Source organism: Tupaia chinensis, unplaced genomic scaffold (assembly GCF_000334495.1).
Source record: "Tupaia chinensis unplaced genomic scaffold, TupChi_1.0 Scaffold143906_1, whole genome shotgun sequence".
NCBI classification, from domain to species: domain Eukaryota; kingdom Metazoa; phylum Chordata; class Mammalia; order Scandentia; family Tupaiidae; genus Tupaia; species Tupaia belangeri.
Window position 1 is genome coordinate 506,343 of NW_006203757.1, and position 22,520 is coordinate 528,862.

General features: G+C 41.3%; 1 protein-coding gene across 1 annotated transcript in view; it reads right to left on the minus strand.

Moving 5' to 3' along the window:
- Positions 1-22,520, minus strand: part of ERC2 (ELKS/RAB6-interacting/CAST family member 2) — a 604,303-nt gene that overhangs the window by 392,786 nt on the left and 188,997 nt on the right. Inside the window, exon 3 of the mRNA XM_027767061.1 lies at positions 18,234-18,650. Within this exon, the coding sequence (XP_027622862.1) occupies positions 18,234-18,650 (417 nt within the window). The remainder of the gene's footprint in view (positions 1-18,233; positions 18,651-22,520) is intronic.

The following is a 22,520-nucleotide window of genomic DNA, read 5'->3' on the forward strand; positions in this document are numbered from 1 at the left end:
AAACCATACTGCTTCTGTTGTTATAGAGTCATAAAATTATACAAAATTATAAGAAATATTTTGAACATGGTACTGGAAAAACGTTATCCACCTGCAGAAAGATGAAACTGAATCCCCATCTTTCTTTTCTTTTTTTAAAAAATAATTATCTATTCAATTGTATTTATTATTATTATTATCATTTTTCCTTTTATTTATTTATTTTTACATTTTTCCACAAACATTTACTTTACATATCAAAAAATTTTAGCTCATACTCCATAGTTCTTGACAGTTTACAAACAACTTTCAAAATTTCAAAATACGTTTTTCCAGTACCATTGCTAGATAGGCTTTTCTTTTCCCAATGGATTGACTAGAATCCTTTGTCCAAAATCAGTTGGCTGTAAGCTTTGGGGTTTATTTATAGGGTCCCTATTCTATTCCATTGCTCCATCTCTTGTTTTTGTGCCAATACCATGTTGTTTTGATTATCACAGCTTTATAGTATATTTTGGGGTCAGGGAGTGATATGCCACCCACTCCACTCTTCTTGAGCAGGACTGCTTTGGCAATATGAGGTCTTTTATGATTCCAAACAAATTCTTTTGATTGTCTTTTCTAGATCTGTGAAGAATGTCTCTGGTATTTTTATTGGAATTGCATTAAATATGTAGACTAATTTGGGTAGAATTGCCATTTTGATTATATTAATTTTTCCAACCCAGAAACATGGGATGTCTTTCCACATTTTCAAAAAAAAAAAAGATATTTTCAATATCTTTTTAAAGATTTTCATAGTTTTTATTGTAAAGGCCTTTGACTTCCTTTGTTAGGTTTATCCCTAGGTATCTTACACATTTTGTTGCTATAGTGAAAGGGATTCCTTTCTTCAGTGCTACTTCATTCAACTTGTTGTTCATATACAGAAATACTATAGATTTTTGGATGTTGATTTTTGTTACCTGCCACTTTACTATGTTCATTTATTACTTTGAGAAGTTTTTTCATGGAAACCTTTGGGTCTTCTAAGTATATCATCATGCCATCTGCAAATAAAGATATTTTCATCTCTTCTTTGCCTATTTGAATGCCTTTTATATTATTCTCTTTTCTGATTGCATTGGCTAAGACTTCCAATCTATATTAAAAGGCAATGGAGAAAGTGGGCAGCCTTGTCTAGTACCAGTTTTTAGTAGAAAAGCTTTTAGCTCTTCCCCATTCATTATAATGTTAGCTATAGGTTTTTCATATATGGATTTTACTGTGTTGAGAAATGACCCTTCTACACCAATCTTACTGAGAGTCTTAATCATGAAAGGATGTTGTATTTTATCAAATGCTTTCTCTGCATCAATTGAAATGGTCAGATGGTTTTTATCTTTCTTTATGTTAATATGGTATATTATATTTATGGTCTTGTGTATGTTGAACCACCTTTGCATCCCTGGAATAAAGCCCATCTGGTCCTGATGAATAATCTTTGCTATATATTGTTGGATATGATTTGCAAGTATCTTGTTGAGAATTCTTACATCTATATTCATCAGAGATATTCATCTGTACTTTTCCTTTTTTGTCATGTCTTTATCTGTTTTGGGAATGAGGATGATAGAGGCTTCATAAAATGAATTTGGAAGGTTTCCTTCCTTTTGGAACTTCAGAAATAATTTGAATAGTATAGGGGTTAACTTTTCCTTAAAAGTTTTGTAGAATTCAGAAGTGAAGCCATCCGGACCTAGGCTTTTCTTTGTCGGGAGGTTATTTATTATTGATTCAATCTCATGGCTTGCTATGGGTCTATTCAGGTTTTCTATGTCCTCCCGATTCAATCTTGCCAAATTATATGCATCCAGGAATTTGTCCATCTCCTCCATGTTCTTGTTTGTTGGCATATAGTTACTCATAGCCAAAGGTTCCTTTTAAGACAGCCCCATGACAGTTGTCTCTGTCATCTCTTCCTTTGGATGTTTTATGAATTAGTGAGAAAGGCAGTCAAGTAAATGGACATCTAATCATTGTTAAGCGCATTAGATGCCTGGGCATTTGCTCAGGAGAGGGGTCCAGGATGAGGATAGAATTTTTCACAGTTGTTGCATGATATCTTCTTACTTAGGTCTAGTAAATTCTCATCCTCTTTTAAGAAAAGAAGGGTAGCTGCAGAATTACTACTGTCACTATTGTTATGGTTATGATAGACACCATGAGGAACAATTATGCCTACAGGCAAGAGTGGAGTGGTGGAAAGAGCTAAATTCAACTTCTTTTTTTGTTTGTTTGTTTTGTTTTGTTTTGTTTTTTTATTGGACTTTTATTTTTTTTATATTTCAATTTATTTATTTGCATTCATTCACTGTACATCATTATAGCATACAAAATGAGATTTTCCATCCAGAGTACACTGTATATTGTCTCAATCAAGCACATCAACAAACATGTTATTGTCAGCAAATAATGTTCCATTTCTTGTTTTCTGTATGTTTTGCTTTTTTTCCCCCATCCTTGAATTCCCTATCTCTTACCTTCTGCTATCTCCCACTCTCCTCACAACTTTTTTTTTTTTGAGAGGTTTTTGCTATAGGGCGTGTGCCCTTGCCAGACAGACAGAGAGAGACAGAGAGACAGAAAGCGAGAAATCACTCCCCAGAGGGGATGGCCAAGCCGCAATCCCTTCTCCTCCATTCTCCTCTCGGGATCTTGGGCACACATGCACACGTGCCTGGTGTGAGTTTTAAGCCACTGGGTCCGGTATGCAAACTGTGGTAGACTACGTGGGAGTCCAGCGACATAGTCATTACGTTAACTGCTGGTCCCGCTAAATTCAAATTCTAACATGGTGGCTATGCTACCCTCAGAAAGTCACAATGCCATGCCTCAGTTTCCTCATCTGCAAAAAGGGGGTAAGTTCTAACTGAGATTAAGTTTATGCATGCCTAGCACTTAGCTGAGTGCCCAGCACAAAGTAAATCTCCATAAAAGGTATCTGTTATTCTTTGGCCAGCAGATGGTGTAGGGGTTACATCGCTGGACTCCCACATGGCTAACCACAGTTCAAATTCTGGATCCAGTGGCTTGAAAATCATGCTGGGCACGTGTGTGTGTGTGTGTGTGTGTGTGTGTACGCGTATGCATGCCTAAGATCCCAGGAGGAGAATGGCGGAAAGGGATTGTGGCATGGCCATCCTCCGTGTAGGGTGACTTCTCACTTTCTCTCTCACTGTCTCTGTCTCTGTCTCTCTCTCTCTCTCCTCTCTCTCTCTGTGGCGAGGTCACATTCCCTAAGGCAAAAACCTCTCCCAAAAAACTATTATATGTGTAATGAGTTATTATAAATAACTCATTCAAATATTTTCATTAGTCATAATAATTTATGTCAGTCAGAAAGTGTTAACGGCTTCTAATCATTTCATGCTTTTTCTCCCCAGTCATTTTCTACCTACATCAATCACTTTGGCCACTTACTGTGGGATATTAAAGATGGATAAGACATAGCAATCTCCGCTCACAAGTTGTGTATGAGCCTGGCAGGAGGCAGCTATGTATCAGTAATGAGAAAGAACACCATGCAATGTGCTGGCAATATTAAAGATGAGTACGATATGATTCCTGCTCTCAAGGGATGCAGAGTCTTGAGAGGAGACAAATACATATGTGTAAATAATAGTAGGTCAACACATTTGAGTACCTACTGTGTTCCAATCTTTACATGTATGTAATATGTATTACATTTAAGTTACTTTCCTCAAGTCCTATGAATTAGACATTTATCATACAAAGTAATGATCTTTATCCCATGCTGAAGCAATTACAAAGTGAAAATAGGATGGCGGCGAGTAGGTCACCCTTGAGCTGGCCCAGCTCGGTGAAAACACCCGTACCCCAACAAGTGACCTATAAATGTCACCAGGCATGGCTGAAGCCTCAAGAGCGAAATCAATGATTCTCAAAGGCAACACAGACTTGCTTTACATGAAGACGGATGTGAAGGCAGCACTGCTTACCCCTTCTTCAGCTTGCTTTGAAGAAACAGAAATGACAATTGTTGAGTCATCTCCTATGGAATGTGCTTTGCACAGGTCCCTTCATTTGAGACCAGAGGAGACTTGGGTAGGCAGACACAAAGGTTTCATAGGAGGCAAGAAAACGGCTGACTAAAACTCGATTAGGCCAGAAGTCTCCTGTACATTTCAATAGTATTCTCAGGTCTCTTGCAAAAGGCAAAACAGCTATTAGGAATACGATGGCAAAGACATCAACCCCATAAAACAATGCAGATAGGGACACAAAGGGAAGGAAAAGTATTGAGTTGAAATAGGAGAGTGCAATCAACCTATTAAGAGAAAGAATAAAACTGTAAATGAGGCCATAATAGAAACCAGATGGAAAACCTAAATAGAAAAGGAGTTTGAAAGAAAACAAACCAGAGAAGAGAGGAATGGAGGGGGAAGACTAGAAGTTATTTTGACTTCCTGCAGAGCAGTAGATGGCACACTCGCTCTCGTTGCTGAGGTCAAGGCCCCTGGGAGGTCTTGGGCGAGTTACTTAACTGCTCCAATTAAGAAATGAGACAATGTCAGCACCTACGTCTTCCAGAATAGTTGCGAGGAGTCACCGAGGACAACACTGAGCTCTGTGCCCTGGAAAGGTTGACTGCACTCTCCTATTTCAACTCAGTAGCTTTCTTCCCTTTGTGTGTCCCTATCTGCATCTCTGTGCCCTGGAGAGCCTTCCCTTTACCAGCAGCGGTGACTACGATGGACCTGTGCCATTACCAACACCCTCCAGGACCCACTAAGACAGGATTCTACGAGCCTTCCTCTCCACAGGACAGGCCCGGCAACCCTCGTATTACATAACACGGATTCAGGAGGTTGCTGTGGTTTCGCAAGATGCAGTCATTTTTGACCATTCTTCTCGACCATTCTTCTCGTGTCCCCTCTGCAAGACGCATTTGCTCCAGAGCAGGGAGCCAGCATGCAAAGAGAACAACAGCCTAGAAAATGGGAAATGATAGTGAGTTTTTCAAAAAGCTTTCGTATCCTCTGGAGAAGCCTGTGTTATCACATGTCAGAAGCCTCCCCACGCTCAGCACAAGCATCCTCAAATCACCACTCAACTCCTGTAATCACTCTACCTGTAAGAGTTGCTTAAGAGACATCCTGATAACACCCATTGAGCTGTGCACCTGACAGGTCTGTAAGGTGTATCAAGTTTCCAGTGTGCAACTGGCAAGGATCCGGTCTTGCGCAGCATTTGATCTTTTAAAACAAATAACGCTTGAGTCCTTAAAATCATCTAAACCTTGGCATGTATCACGAAAGTATTGCAGGAGACCACTGATAGGAACACCACTGGGTCTCATGAAGATGTGGTGGAATAGTTCCATTAAGAGTCATTTCTCCTGTCTAAGGTACAGTCAGATTTTGTCTGTTCCTTTTTCTATGGATTCTGCCAGGGTGGCAGTTAATCTCCCTGAACAGGTTTCGGCGTGCAGGTGTGCTAAGTATTAATAAAGCATGTCCTTGGTTGGTGATCTCTGCCCCTCGAAGAACAGAGAAACCCTGCCACAAATCTGTGAGATTCTCTGCAAAACAAGTGGTTTGCCCCATTAAGGACTCCTTAAACTGTGCACTAACGAACTGACACGGCAGTTCAAAGCCTCCCATCAAACTTCATTATGTGGTCAGGTTGAGTTCAAAGACAGACACAGGATAAAGAGAAAATCTCCAGTCTAGAGAAAAGGTGGGTATGGGAAAGTGAACAGAATCTTCTGGTTTCAGAGTCAGGAGAGAGGATTCAACTAGAGGACTTGGTCGAGTGGGTCAAAAAGTCAAGGTTTCAATTGCACAAAGAGCTGAATGTGATTTCAGATTTTGAACGTGAGATGCATAAACACTTGCCGCTATTTTAATATCTGCCTGTGCTTGAGATGGAGCGGGTCTCCGCCTGAGGCAAGATTTTTTTAATAGCAATAATAAAAAGACTTAATAGTACTTAGAGCAAAGCATGTGTGGTCACAATGCTTTAAACGGGACAAAGAAAAGGTAATTCTGAACATCTGTGCTACATTTCCACATGATAAAGCCACTGTGCTTCAAAATTACTCTGGCGTTTGGTGAGGCTGGGTGGGGGGACGGAAGTTCACGTAGAGAAATGTTTATTCAAAAACCAGAAAGAGAAACTCAAAGGCCATTTTGGGGAAAGCAGAGATGACAACCTTTGTAGTAAAATAAAACTGCCAATTAACAGAGAGAGTGCATTAGTCAAAAAACGAGGTCTGTGTGTCTGCATATCCACAATCATCAGCATCATCTCCATAAATACTCCTGAGAATCAAATGCCTTTTATATTCACCACGTCCCAACCTTCCCACATGGTATCACAGATCAAAACATCATCCCTAACTCCTTCCTTAAATTTCTTTTTCAGAACTTGCTTCATTCCCAGCCTTGCATTTTCTGAGAAGAAAGGAGTGAGGGAGGGGGAGTTGGAGAGAGCGTCTACCTCAGTCTCCTCTTTCGTGTCTGTCCCTTTCTCTCTCCTCTTACTCACATGCACGCACACCGCTACCACGTGGCAATTCCACCACCATTTTTGTTTGTTTTCAGGCGAGGCTCCCACCACTCATCAGCACATGCTTCGTAGCTCAATCCACTGTGCTCAGACTCAGTCTAGAAGTATCCTGGTATGAGCCGCCCTTCCTCAGTGACATTTCAAGCAACTGAGGCTGAGAATTACTGTGGTGGCCACAGCCTCAAGCCAGCCACCAAAAGGAAGTGGGACTCACTCTCAGCCAGTAGTTACAAGTGAAACGACTTTGCCCCACCAAGGAATATTCTGCAACATCTGGAGACATTTTCATTGTTGTCCTAATTCAGAGAAGACTGTAGGTGCTACTCACGTCTAGAGGTAGAAGCCCAGAAACCTATGCACATCCTACAATGAACATGACAACCCCACGACGCGTAATTACCCTGTCCCTGGGGTCAACTGTGCTGAGATTGAAAACTAAAAATCCCAGAAATACACAGAGTCTTCCACCAACATTCAAAATGCAAGTGAGGCAGGCAGGTAGTGCAGAGGTTAAGGTGCTGAATCCCACATGGCCAACCATGGTTCAAGTCCTAGACTTGGCAGCCTGAAAACACGCCTGGCATATGTGCATGCATGCCCAGAATTCCAAAAGGGAATGGAGGAGAAGGGATTGCAGTGTAGCCATTGCCCTTGGGGGACAATTTCTTTCTTTCTCTCTCTCTCTCTCTCCCCCCCCCCTTCTGTCTAGCAAGTGCACCTGCCCTATGGCAAAAAAAAAAAAGAAAAAAAAAATTCAAGTGTCAGCCCAGCTCCGTGGCCTGATGGGTGACAACAGCCAGATTCCACATTGCCATCAGTTTGAGTCCGGGACCCAAGAGTTTGAGAAATATGTGGGGCACGTGTTCCAAATCCAGATAGAATGGAAAAATGAGATTGCAGCAGGACCGTGCCCCATCAAGGGCCCTTTCTTCTCTCCCTCTCTGTCTGTCTCTCAGTCTCTCTCTGGCAAGCACAGGCATCCTCTAGCAATAAATAAAATAAAACCCTCAAGTTTCTGGTAACCCAGTCTGAAGAACAGGGGGTGAGATCTGACTGCCTTGGGGGTGAGAGAAAGGGCGGAGAATGACGAGAGGACTGTCTCAGCTGTCACTGAGAACCTCTATCAGGTTCTGGCCTTACCTGCTAAGAACGCTTTCCAGGAAAAATTTAAGCAATTCCATAGTAGACTAACAATTAAATATCTGAATATACTCTGTATATATACAAAGATCGTTTCTTTTTCAGGTCAGTTCCTTCAAAGCAGCCATAGATTAAATTAAAGCATGAATTGCATCAGTCAAAAAAAAAAAAAAAAAACTCAACAAACATAGGTATATAAAAAGAAAAGGAAGGAGAATAAAGCCTTTGTTTTTATTGGGTCAGGAAATCCAAATTATTTTAGAGTTTTTGATTAGTCATTCATTCATTTCCTCCATGAGTGAGAAAGGGGCAGCACCACCACCAGGTCTTGATGCCGTGATCCATGCCAGCTTTCAGCCAGCCCCACCCACATCACGGGCACACATGTGCCGGATGTACTCAAGGACGGTTCTGGACTTAAGCCTACGTGGGATGGCATGACAGAGCATGGCGTCCACCACTGCACCACCATCTGGTTCATCTTTTGGGGTTTGAATGCAATCCCTTTTCTTTATAAGCTGGAGCGTATTTTACACACAGTCCCTTTTGAATTTTCCTTTCCCAGCACCAACAAGTCATGAAAGAGTTGAACACTTCTGTGATAACTAGCAATGCCCCATGTGCTGAGGTTCTAGGGATAAAATCGTGGTCTACTAATTTAAAAAAAAAATGACCAAAAAAATTATCTCCTGATTTGAAAACAAAAAACTCAAAAAGCTACACAGGAAAGTAGTAAGATCTGATACTCTAAATATAACTCATTGTAGGCAGACATTTTGCCAAACATCTTTTTTACCAAAAAAATTACTTACTTTAGAGTCGAAATCAAGGTTTGGCACACTTTTTCTTAAAGAACCAAGTAGTAGATATTTTATGCATTGTGGGCCAGGAGGCAAAAAAGGGATGCTATAATATACAATATAGGTACTTATATAAATATAACAATTCAAAAAGGTAAAAGGCAGTCTCACCTCAAAAAAGAAAAAAAAAAAAAAAAAAACAGGCACAGGTCACCTTTGGCCCAAGGCCATATAGTTTGCCATTTCTTCATCTAAATGGGAATTAAGTTTATCATTTTTTCTCTGAAGTCTCACTCTCCTTTCTCGTTCTTTTTTCTACAGACTACTCATCGACAATTACATTGTTCCTTTCGTGAGGATCTATAACAGCTGCTGTGAGCACAGCCCTTCCTGGGATTTACCCAGCAGCAGTTCAAGTTGCCTTTTTTCACACTCTGTCCAAAACACTTCAAAGGCGCTTCAACCTGTACGCTGAACCGGAAGCACAAACAGAGTGTGTCCTTTTCCATCCAAGCCAGGGCGGGTGGGAAAGTAGATTTTGTTTGACCAAATTTAGGCAGATAAGAACAACAAAATAGGTACCTCTTTGGAGTTAAAAAATATAATGTTACTGTCTCACAGTTGACCTATGCAGAAAGAAACCCAAAATACCTATAAAAACTAGATAAAAAGTAAAGTTGGTTTGGGAAGGCAAAGCATTTCTTTTTGGCAGTGAGGTAATCATGAAGTTTTTAAAAACGTAAAAATAGGGAACAGCAGATGGTGTGATGGTTATGTGGACTCCCACATAGTCGACTGTGGTTCGAGTCCCTGACCCATGGCTTAAACTCATGCTGGGCACGTGTGCATGCATGCCCAAGATTCCAAGAGGAGAATGAAGGAGAAGGGGTTGTAGTGTGGCCATCCCCCTGGAGGGTGATTTCTCGCTTTGAGTCTCTCTGTCTCCTTGGCAAGTGCATGTGCCTATAGGAAAAAAATCTTTCTTAAAAAAGGAAGAAAAGAAAAGAAAGGAAGGAAAAGAAAAGGAAAGGAAAGAAAACAAGGTACCTAGAACCAGAAAGCCCAAATCCGAATCCCAGATCCATCTCTGAGAGAATGTGGACCAGTCACGTGCCCCCTCTTGGGTCTCAACCTCCTCCTCTGAGAGTCAGGAAAACCACCATCCACCTCGGAGTATGTTTGGGAGGAGTGAGTGGCTATACCTGGAGAGTGGTTAGCTCAGGCTGATCTTGGCAAATGCCCAGGAAGTGGTTCAGGTCATCCCTGCTTAATTTCTGGGAGTCTCAGTATCTTTTCAGAACTGCCAGAAGCATCAGAGGAAATCCTTAAAGTGGAATATGTTCTATAAACTGCCAAGCCTCCACTGCTGTAAGTTATTCGTTAGTGTCCTGACTCAAGACAGGGAGGACCTTGGTATAGCTGAGGCTGTCTCAACGTCCTGCTGTCACATCCAGAGGTGCCCACACCACCGGTGCCTCCGTCCTTCCTCACGGCTCAGGTTTTATCTGTGGGGCACTGTTTTACCAAATGGCAATGCTGATAAGTTACATCAGTTGCCAAAAGCATATTTTTCACACTAAGATGAAGACAGTAATCAGAGTCTCTCCTGGCATAACCTCCCGACAGTCTCTGCCCTCCCTGGTGCCCTGACCTCCCAACCCCAACTCTGCCACCTTCTTTTCTCAGTAGGTTCCAAACGCCTTGCGTCTAATGACCTCCCAGGGCTCTGCCAGCCTCTGTTACTGTAAAATCAGACAATTACCCTCATTAAAATCAATACGGGGTAAAATCTGAACCATTTCCAATGATCGTGCCGCATTCAAGCTTTAAAAAACAAAAAGTAATAGAACGTGAAGATAAGGAAAATGAGGCTAAACAGAAGTCATCTGAAACATGAGGGTAAAAGTAATGAAATTCTACTTTGGGATGTGCCGCTAGGGTGAAGAGAAAGCACTGTCCTGCGTTGGCATCCGATGGCGCAGAGGCCTTGCAGAAAACTCAGTGAGAACACAGGAAATCTTTGCCGAGCTGACATCAGTAATGAAAACTCCATGTATCCCCAAAAGAGACACCATATTCAAAATTAAATTAACATGATACTTAATGAATACCTAAGAAAGGAAGTGTGAAGAAGTATTTAATTCTAGAAGTTAAATACCAGTGGAGGGAGTGAAATGGCAGGCTTTCAGCCCCACCACACGAACTGGGGCTTGGTGATCACAGGTGACTAAACATGCATGAAAACAAAAACACACATGACCAACAGTCAGAAATGCTTTATGGACTTGGGCGGAACCTCACAATTACTGCCTCGTCCCCATTCTGAGTCTCGGCTGGATGGCCCCACCAGGATTTCACTGAAGCCAACACATCCCAAGTTTTTCCTCAACCCCAGTTGCATCCGCTAACAACCTGCACTTGCCCACTGTCTCGCCATCCACCCACACGGAGGCCCACGGCGGTTGTCTCTTCCCCTTGAAAGCTTCCAGCACTCAGTTCTTGAGTTTTCAAGGTCCAGTCTGTAGGTGGAGATGAACTTTCCCTTCTTCTTTCATGGCCTGCCCCCAAATTCTGATTCCTACGAATGCCTTCAAAGGTTTCCTGGAGCCTAGAGAGTATAAAGCCCATTCTCCTCTGTCTAGTACTCAGAGCCTCCGGCGATCTGACCCCAGACCATGTGTTCAGCTTTAGTTCCTTCCTTCCTTTTGTTTTCTTTTTTGGAGAGGTTTTTGCTGTAGGGCTTGTGCACTCACCAGAAAAAGAGACAGAGAGACAGAAAGCAAGAAATCACCCCCCAGGGGGGAGGGCCACACCGCAATCCCTTCTCCTCCATTCTCCTCTTGGGATCTTGGGCATGCACGCACACACGCCTGGCGTGAGTTTAAGCCACTGGGTCCAGGACTCGAACCACAGTTGACTACATGGGAGTCCAGCGACGTAGCCATTACTCTAACTGCTGGTCCCTAGTTCCTTCCTTTCCAGTTTCAGCTATTCCAAACTCGCTGTACCCTAATCCACTGCAATTCTCACCTCTGGGACTTGATACAGTCATCTCTTCACCCTTCACCTTCACTGCTTCCCTGCACCCCCGTGTGTTGAAATTTTTCCTGCCATGTGTGTGTGTGTGTGTGTGTGTGTGTGTGTGTGTGTGTGTATTTAATCGCCAGAGGCCATATGCTCAGCAGAGAGAGACAGAGAGAAGGAAAGGGGAAAAGCACCCCCCAAAGGGGTGGGGTCATGCTGCAATCCCTTCTCCTCCATTCCGCCATCCTACCAGGATTTGGGCCCCACACATACACACATCTGGCTTGTTTTTCAAGCTGCCAGGGCCAGGATTCAGACTGCAGTCCGCCATGAGGGATCTAGCTCCTTTAGCCATCATGCTACAGAGCTGGCCTCCTTCCCGCCTTTGAAGACCAGCTCTGCCATGGATGAAGCCAGTCTCCAGCTCTCCTGCCTCTGCCTCTGTGCAGGATGGCATTTAAATGTCACCTAGGTCTCCTTGGCATGCCACCTCAAGGAGCTATACATGCAGTGGTGGCAGGTACAGACGCTAAGGCCAAACTGCTCACCTTCCAAACTTGGCTCTGGTGCTTGCTGTGTATGGCTGGGGACAGTCACTTACTGGAATGTGCCTCCCTTTCCTAATCTGTACAGTAAGGGTGACATCAGTGTTTACTTAGCACAGAACATGGCACAAAATAATTCTCAAAAAGTGTGAGCTGTTTCTCTTACTGTCCACCTGACTCTGGAATGAGACCACAAAACTCCATGGAGGCTCTCACAGCATTCTGCATGTGGCTCTTCATCAGAGGACCAGGGACACCCAACACATTTTGAATGAAATGGAACAGAACTTCCAGTTAAAGTTAGCCTCAAATCTCCTGCACCATTCCTTACCAGAACATTAAGAGAAAAACAGGAAAAAAAAGAGGGGGGCTAGCAAGTGGTGTAGTAGTTAAGGCGCTGGACTCTCACATGGCTGACCACAGTTCAGATGCTGGACCCAGTTGCTTGAAACTCATTCCAGGTGCATATGCATGTGTGGTGGTTAAAGTGGCTGGATCCCACATGGCCAATTATGTGCTTTGAGTCTGGAGCCAGAAGCTTGAAAAACTACCGGGTGCATGTGTGTACGTGCCCAAAATCCCAAAAAGAGGGAAAAATGGAAAAAGGACTGCAACATGACCACCCTCCATGGGGAGGTGCTTTCTCACTTACCCTATTACACTCTGTCGGTCTCTCTCTGGCAAATGCTTGAACCTTCTGGCAAAATTTAAAATATATTTTAAAAATATGCATTATATACATACATCTTTCTATAAAGCAAAGTAAGTATAAGAAGTATTAATATATAAATCCATCCTTTTTTTCTGTAATAAGACCAGTAATATTTTGGATACTTGATTACTAAAATCTTTACATGGAACAATATATTCTTTGCAGAAAAAGTCAGAAAACAAGGTAAACTATTACCATATCAAACTATTACCATATTGATTTTATCTTATCATATCAACCCTACCCAAAGGCATCAGACGATACTAGTGAGTGATCAGTTTCAGCCAGCCCTCTGGCTTACATCAGCACATCAGTTGTAGTTCCCGAGCAGCCATTTTGGTCTTCCAAATAAGTTGAAATCATAACTTCATTGTTGTTGCCTGCTGCCAGACCAAGAAGTGGTTTCACCCTCAGCCTCTTCCAGACCACCAAAAGACAAGAAGATACTAACGCAACCTGATCCACCCCGTATGTAACTGGTGGCAACTCCAAATCTCCTGAAACAATAGGTTAAACAAGGCCAGGAGATGGGGTTTATGTGAGGTCCAACACCTTTGCCTGAGAATGAATCATAAAACCACTAGCACTCCATTCCCCTGCATTACACCACCCAGCCCCAACCTGGTTGAGCCATGCATTATGAAAAAGAAATCAGGAACACACTAAACTTAAAACCTCAAGTACATTTTAAGTCCTGTTTTAGATTCATTTAAATTAACAGAGGTCAGGCAACTTCTTTATTCAAGCTGAGTTACTCTTAGTGGTTTAATAACAAAAGCAGTCAGACACATTTTTCAACCAAAAATTATAAAATACCCTGACAGAAGTACATTCTAAAACTCAGCAGAGAATATGGAAACAATATTAAAATAAACTCTGCCTTACACAATAACTAATGCCAGTTATTTAGCAATGAGAAACAACTATTTGTATATTATTACATATTTTGTAGGTTGCAAACTAAAGGTGCATGGTTTTCTTTTCTAGCATAGCATTTCTCAAAAATATCTTAGAAAAAAAAAAAAAAACACAGCACAGAAAGAGAAAAGCAAGTCAAGTAAGTTCGAGAAGCACTGCATTTCACAGGCCTTTTCCTGAAAATGACTGGTGCACATGGCATATTAAAGAGTCAGAAGTCTGCAGTATGCTCAGTGGAATCCAGCACTTCCCAAAGTTCATTTGACTCTGAAGCTTTTTTTCTATCATAACATATATGACCATCTCGCAAAATGACTATTCCGCAGATCATACTTTGGAAAGATTCTTCTAAAAGAGGGATATAATGAAATGGTTTAAGAACTGAAATTCTGGAGTCAATGATACAAATACCAGCTTCACCATTTGTTAGCCAAGTAGCATGACACAAACTTTTTATATATTCTTCTTTTATTTCGTTTTTAATTGACACATAAATTAAATATATTTATGGGGTATAATGTGTTGTTTTGATACATATATACATACATTGTATATAATCAAATCAATACTTAGCATATCCATCACCTCATATATTTTACCATTTCTCTGTGGTGAGAACATTCAAAATCCTCTCTTTTAGCTATTCTGAAATACAGAAAAATAGTACATAAACTAAAAAGCTCTGCACACTAGGAAAAAAAAGATCGACAGAGTGAAAAGATGACCTATAGAATGGGAGAAAATATTTGCAATTATGCATCTGACAAAGGGTTAATATCCAAAATATATTAGCACTCAACTCAGTATTAAAAAAAAAGAAATCGGGAACCAGCAGTTAGCGTAATGGCTATGTCGCTGGACTCCCACGTAGTCAACCGCGGTTCATGTCCCGGACCCGGTGGCTTAAAACTCACGCCGGGCACGTGTGCGTGCTTGCCCAAGATCCCGAGAGGAGAATGGAGGAGAAGGGATTTCGGCGTGACCATCCCCCCTGGGGGGTGATTTCTCGCTTTCTGTCTCTATGTCTCTGTCTGTCTGGCGAGCGGACGCGCCCTACAGTGAAAATCTCTCCAAAAAAAAAAAAAAAAGAAATAAAATAATTTCATTTTAAAATACGCAAAAAACCTGACTAGGCATTTCTTAATAAAAGGCATATGAGGGACCAGCAGTTGGCATAATGGCTATGTCGCTGGATCCAGTGACTTAAATTCACACTGGGCACGTGTATGTGCATGCCCAAGATCCCAAGGGGAAAATGGAGGAGAAGGAATTGCAGCGTGGCCACCCCCGCCCCGGGGGGGGAGGTGATTTCTCACTTTCTGTCTGTCTCTGTCTGTCTTTCTGGTGAGCGCACGCACCCTGTAGCAAAATACCTCTCCCCCACCCACCCCCAAAAAAGACATATGAATGGCAAACAGATATATGAAAAAATTTTCAACATCACTAATCATCAGGAATATGCAAATCAAAACTACAATGACATTGTCACTCCACCTCGACTAGAATGGCTATTGCCAAAAGCAAAACAAAACAAACAAACAAACACAACAAATTACTCAGAATTGTACTGATAAACAGGTTTTTGGGAATAGGGGCAGAGTAGGGGGACATGGAACAGAGAGAGGTAGGCCCTGACAATAGCATTTGCCAATTTCCATGATGTAAATACGTCACTGTGATCAATTTCAGGCTATCAGTGGTCTAATGACAAGTTCACAAGATTCCTGAAAATTTGACAATGGCACTCTTAAGCCAGTACAACGCTTTTCTTGGGAAAGATCCTTTCATGCCTCCAAGTCTTTCTTGTTTGTTGAGTTCAAATTTAAAATAATTTTTTTATAGATAAAAATATTTTCCATATTCTCCCTTCTTAATGAGCCAAAATATGGCTACCTACTGACTTTGGTCTAATGCTCAAGGAAACTAGTTAAATGTTATTACGTTGTATTTTCTGTACTGCCCTGTATCTGATCTCAAACTAATGCCCTGTTTTTTTTGTTTTTTGTTGTTTGTTTTGTTTTGTTTTGTTTTTAGTTTCTAACATAGGGAGCATACACTTGCCAAGAGAGGTGAGAGGGAAAGTGAGAAATCCCTCCCACCCCAAAGGGTATGACCACACACAATCCCTTCTTCTCTATTCTCCTCCTGGGATTTTGGGCATGCACACACATGTGCCTGGCATGAATTTCAAGCCACCAGGTCCAGGACTCAACCTGTGGTTAGCCATGTGGGAGTCCAGTATCTTAACCACTATGCAACTTGCTGGCCCTTCAAACTGATTTTTAAGGCTCTAAACATGATTCAGAGATCATTGTGAGGACCAGCCAATCTTAGAAAAGTTGAATTGTGTTTAGACTTACTTAAATGGAGGCAGCCATACAAGCCATACAACAAGTCAAGGTACCAAGTGTTTTGCCAACAATAAGCAGAATCTCATAGAAGACTGACTCTACCCTGATCACATGAGCCCAAGATGGAGTACAGGTTGGTGCTACAGGTGAAGGTTTGATGGTTCCTCTGGCATCACAACCTTGCTGTACAGACAACATCATCCCTTAGCACCCAAAATAAAAATGCAACTTTTCCAACAATAGGGACCCTCTACCAACCACAGTTCTGAGATAACACAAGCAAAATTTCAAAATTCAGTCACTCTACATGTAAATAATAACATGCCAATAACTACTTTTCCTCTTCAGTAAACTATATGGGAAATCTATGGAATAATACAGAGAGAGAATTTATTTTCTGTTCTACTGTATTGCCTATTGCCGTGTGACAAATTACCCCAGATTCAGCAGTGTAAAACAACACACATTTATTATCTCACAGTTTCTGTAGGTCAGGAATCCAGGCACAGCTTAGCTGAGTCCTCCGCTTCACAGTCTCTCACAACCTGCAATTGTGGTGTCAGCCCAGGGCCTGTCATCTCACCCAAAGGCTCAACTGGGGGAGGACCCACTTGCCCGTTTACTGTGTACTTGACAGTTTTCAGCTCTCTGTGGCTGTGGACTGAGTGCCTCGGTTGTTCACTGGATGTTGGCTGGAGACTTCCTCTGTTCCTTACCACATGGGCTCCTCCACATGGCAGCTCACTTCATCAAAACATGCGATTTTAGAAGGAGAAATCTGCTAGCAAGGTGGAAGTACAGTCTTAATTTAACCTAATCATGGATGTGCCACTGACATCCCTCTGCCACATTCTATCGCTTAGAAGCAAGTCACCAGGATCAGCCAACATTCAAGAGAAGGGGGTGGATTACAAGGGGTAGGATTTACTGGGGGCCCTCTTAGCTGTCTGCCCAGCATTTTTGCCCTCTTAAAATACAGATGGGAAAATCAGGCCCTACAGAACATCTCTTGAAGCATCTCAATATGAAAGCAAGTCATGCAGTTTCCCAAGCACACAGCTAAGGTCTCATGAAAACCAAACAATGGAAAATAAGAGTAGAGGACATTAGCTCTGAAGACACAGAAGTCTGTTCAAATGTTCTAAACAAGTACAATCTACATCAGAGATAATTCCTGGGAGCATCTGCATTTTCATAAATCCCAACATGAAAGCCATGTTTTCAGAAAACAACCCAACAGGTGAAACCACAAGAGGGTCTGCCCATCTGAACAAGTATTTAACACCAGGAAATCAAGTTTTATCTGGAAGCGAATATCTTTTGGAATTTTTACTTATTGTTATAAAATGTTTTGAAAAGACATTAAATGCCATTTTATTGCTTGCTGTTTTCAGTGTGATCCATAATAGTTTTGCCTATGTGGTACTTTAAAGATCCTTATCCACCATGGGGGCCAGGAACTACTATAAAAATTTTCAAACCCTGGCTGTTGCTCTCCTTTTTTCTACACTCCACTCAACTAGGTAGTCTCAGATACCTGAGCATCCTAACATTCAACGGTGGCTGCAGACCAGAGAGACAGCATCTGAAGAACTTCATGTGATTTCATCAATGAAGGGCAAAACACATACTTAAAAAACCTAGAATACTCTGTCCTAGGGGAATGTAAATACAAAGATGACCTTAAACTTAAAAGTTCAGAATTGTTCTGCACACTTACCATTCTTTCCAGAAACATCCATAAGCTTTACTTTCTGCAAACCCCACCCCCAATCTACTTATAGAAATATTTAGGTTCATTGTGTTGCTAACCACCTATTGGTTTTGTTCCTTTAACTGATTGATATTGGATAAACAATGAAACTTAAACAGTGTGGTATTTAAAAGATCCTAAAACCACAGCCACTTGTGGAAAAGCAATTGTAAACCACCCCTTAACATTGATATGTAATGCACACACTTAGATTCTGAATATGTGTCGAATAATAACAGAACATATGTATGGTGAGCAAAGAAAAAAATTAATGCAAAATTCCAGTTTACACAGTTCTAAGCAGACAGGAAGGTTACAGAGCAGAAGGTCAACTGAATTTTGTTAAGTCTGTAGATAACCCAACCTGTAAAAACAACTTGCTAATGTATTTTAACTTTTTAAAATAAGGTTTGAGGGCAATGGAATGAATGGTCTTACCTCTCTCAGATGTATGTTTTCCTTCTCTTTCTGATCTAAAATCACTTCCAAGTGGCTGACCTGGGACTCAGCTTCTGCCATCCGCCGTGTCCGCTCATTGTCATCTTCTAGGCTTTTGGACGGCAAACCTTTACTTTGCAACATCTCCAGGAGCTTTTTGATCGACTCATCTCGGGCATTGAGGGTCTGTTTCTGCGTTTCTATTCTCAGCTCCATTTCTTCCAACGTCTTCCTCAAAAGGAACAGCTCCTTGGCCTGTCTGTCATGCTCAGCTTGGAGCCGCCTAAAATTCTCCTCCGTCAGCTCGATAGTGAAGTGCTCGGCTCCCCGGTTGCCACTCTCTTGCTGCAGGAGGTGGTTGAGGTCTCTCTGGGTTCGCAGCTCATCCTGAAGGGCCTGGATTGTCAACTGCAGGTGCTGCAATGAGAAAGACAGAGCAGGAGAGGAAAAAAAAGGGAACACAGTCAATGCCAATGCAAATGCTGTTGTCCGCTACCACACCATGAAAGATGAAATGTTAATCATGAGGTCCAGAGGGCCAGTCGTGAAGTCCTCCACAGTGACTTCAGAAGCATGGGACAGAACATGGAGAGGGGAAATTAATTCACTGATGCTTTCTGAATGTCTTAGAAGAGAAATGTACATGTACACAGAAACAGTATATTAGTGTCAATCACGAGGGAAGTTATACATCCACAGAGTTTTAATTTAGGAAGTGGAAAGGGTTAGAGGGAAATTTTCACAAACACGCCTTCTTTATGCCCACAACGTTCCAGACTCAGTATTCCTTGTTTCCTAAGGTGTTCTTTATTCTACTAGCCATTGTTTTCCGTGATAAATACACGTCCATTTAAAAGTGAAAATAATAGCATCCACTACAAGTAGACACAAACAAGGACTTTAGCTTTTTTTACAAATAAAGCTGCGAACATGTTTAGTAAACAGGATTACTGCTTCTGCAAGCAAAAGGGAACAAATGCAGACACAGACAAACACTGTCGAACACACAAGGAGGTGAGGCTGTGCAGAGCAAAACGAACAAGCTGCAAAGAGTGGACAAACCTTGGTCCTTCTGGCATCCAGTAACTGAACAGCATGGGAAATGAAAAAAAATGAAGCAAAAAATCAACACAAAGAAAAGTCCAGTGCAAGCAAAGGATATTTAACAGAAAGAACTTAATCAACATAAAGTAATTTCACAGAGGAAAAAGAAAAGGAAAAAATTGATTTCTTATTACAGCAAAGACCCATAAGCTACACAGAATCTACAGCATTGATGTTTGATAAATGTGAATAAGAAAAAAAAAAAAAAAGAAAAAGAAAAACCAGATGTGAGATTTATTATATCTTGTGTATTCCTAAATCTCATTGACCTAGGAACCCAAAGTCTTGGACATAACACCAGGGAGGAAAACACAATATTCCAAAGGCACATACATGTTATTTCAAATCACCCTTTTAACCAAAATCAGAGGAAAAGCACCAGAGAAACAAAATTGTAACCAGTTGTGACTACAGCATCTCACTGAAGTATTCCTTGTTTCCTAAAATGTTCTTTCTATTACCTATTATAGTCTATGATAAATTCATGTCCATGTATAAATAAAAATAAGGGCCAGCCCTATAAGCCTTGTAGTTAAGGGAGCCAGATCCTACATGGTCAACCACAGCTCCAGCCCTGGCCCCAGTGACTTGAAAAACATGCCAGGCACAGGTGCGTGCATGCCCAAAATACCGGCAGTATGGGAAAATGGAGGAGAGAGGATTACAATGTGATCATATCCCATTATGGGGGTGCTTTCTCTCATTCTCTGTCTCTGTGTCTCTGTCTTTCTCTAATTAGCAAATGTGCCCTCCAGCAAAAATAAATACACAAAAATGAAAATAATAGCATTCAATGCATGAAGACATTTGGTGAATTCACCAACATTTTCTCCACAGGACCAAACCTCAAGATGATCAGAGGAGGCAGCCACAAGCCAGAAGGCATCTTGTCCTAGACATTCATCTCCTAGGGACAAACCAGGAGGCTCCCAAAACAGCAGCAGTTTCTCATTCGCTCAGCAAACACACAGTCCTGCCTGTGGGCCAGATACAATGCTAAGCACGGAATTGAGATGGACGTAAGACACTGCTCTGGCCCACGGGGCTCTCAGGACATTCGAAGGCAAGGATAATACTTGAAATTATGTTGGGTTATTGGAAAAGTCATGACATATTTTTGCATAGGAAACATAGAAAAATACCTCATGACTTTTCTGACAATCTAATATAAATTCTGGAGCAATCAATATTTGTAAATCTTCTTGGATTCCTATAGCTGACACCCAGTGGGGCTGAGATCTTTCTGACTGTGGTCTGTAGTCAGAAATTATCACTGGGTGATGCATCATCTTAATCATATTCATTATGAGCATCTACTTCGTCTTCCCATTTAGGAAGGTCCATTGACAAACTCCTACCACACGGGGAACAAATTATTCTCTTCCTCATTCAAGCGTCATAGTGCTTCACAGGATACTGAATACACAGCAAGCAACTGGTACATCTAATGATAAAGATTACGAATACTTTTAAATATAATGTACCCCTGTAAAGTCTAAAATTCAGTGATTTTTACTATACTTAAAAAGTTGTACAATCATTGGGCAGGCAGGTGGAGTGGTGGTTAAGGGCACTGGACTCCCACATGGCTGACTGTGGTTCGAGTCCCGGACCTAGTAACTAGCCTTCTCACTTTCCCTTTCTCTCTAGTTCTGATCCTCTCTGGTCAAATTAAAATAAAATAAATAAATAAAGTTAAATAAAACTAATTCTTAAAAAAAAAAAGTTGTACAATCATTATCACAACTTCTTGAACATTTTCATTACCTGAAAAAAGAAACACTACCCTTTGGCAATCACTCTCCATCCCTCTCCCTAACCCTAGGCCATGGTAACCACTAACTTACTTTCTCTTTATATGAATTTGCCTATTCTGGACATTTCATATAAATTGAATCATGCAACGACTGGTTTCTTTCATTTATCACATTTTCAAGGTGTAATCATGTTATAGTATGTACCAGTATTTCATTCCATTTTATAAACTAAATATGTTTCTATTACAGGGACATACTCCTTCTTATTTATCCATTCATCAGTAGACTTATACACAAATATTTATAGTAGCATTATTCATATTAGCCAAAAAGTGGATGCAACCCGTATGTCAGTCAATTGATGAATGGGTAAATAAAACACGGTATATCTGTTCAATGAAATATTATTCAGACATAAAAGGGAATGGAGGACTGATACATACTACATCAAAGCAGAGTCCACAAGAGTACCTACAGTCTTCAGGCCAGTGATGTGACTGCTACCAAGCATCTAAGGAGCATGCTTTGGCAACCATCTTCGAGTCAGTTAAATATCCTTGACAACAGCAAGCCTTTGTCCTCTGAAGATGGCTTGAAAAGCTGAGATGGTCCAAGTTTAATGGAGATAAACATGATGATCAGATGCTCAAAGTGGAAGTCATATTTTCTGAGAGTGAGCAAAGACAAGATCACTTTTCTTATTTGGTCCATATACCAGCCAAAAGGGAATTCCAAAGGAAAATATCCAAAATGGTTTGAGCAGAGATGGCAACATTAGAAGAACAACTCTGTGAGGGAGCTGCCTCTCTGAAAGGGCAAATGGTCTATCACCCTGATCCTCTGTTACACATGTACGAAACAGGCATCAACATAAGCCTACCTCATAGGGTTCCTGCAAAGAATAACCAAGATAATACATCAAGTACCAGGTTTGAGAGTGAAGGTCAAGAGGAAGTTAGGGGAGAAGGACAAAAGGAACAGAAGGAGAAAAGTTGGTAGAAAGGGAGGGAGAGAGGAATGAAGGGCAAAGTGGTCCAGTTATCCATTCAGTATACATTTACTGTTCCTTCATACTCATGATATACCAAAAATCTACAGAGTCCACACTCATGGTCCCTGATGATAAGTAAACCAATAGTAGCTATACTATGTCATGAGGCTTGTGACAGAACTCAAGAACCAGGTACCTGGAAATAGAAAGGGTAGAATCCAGGCTAGTAAAACAAAGGGGCCACCATTAAACTATAGCTTGAAGGGCAAATTAGAGTCAACTTCTTTTTTTTTTTTTCTTAAGAAAGGAAGACAGACGAGAGAGAGAATGCAAGATATCACACACATACATACACACACTCAGGGGGAATAGGCACATCACAATCCTTCCTCCTCTATTCTCCTCCTGGGATTCTAGGCATGGACACATATAAAC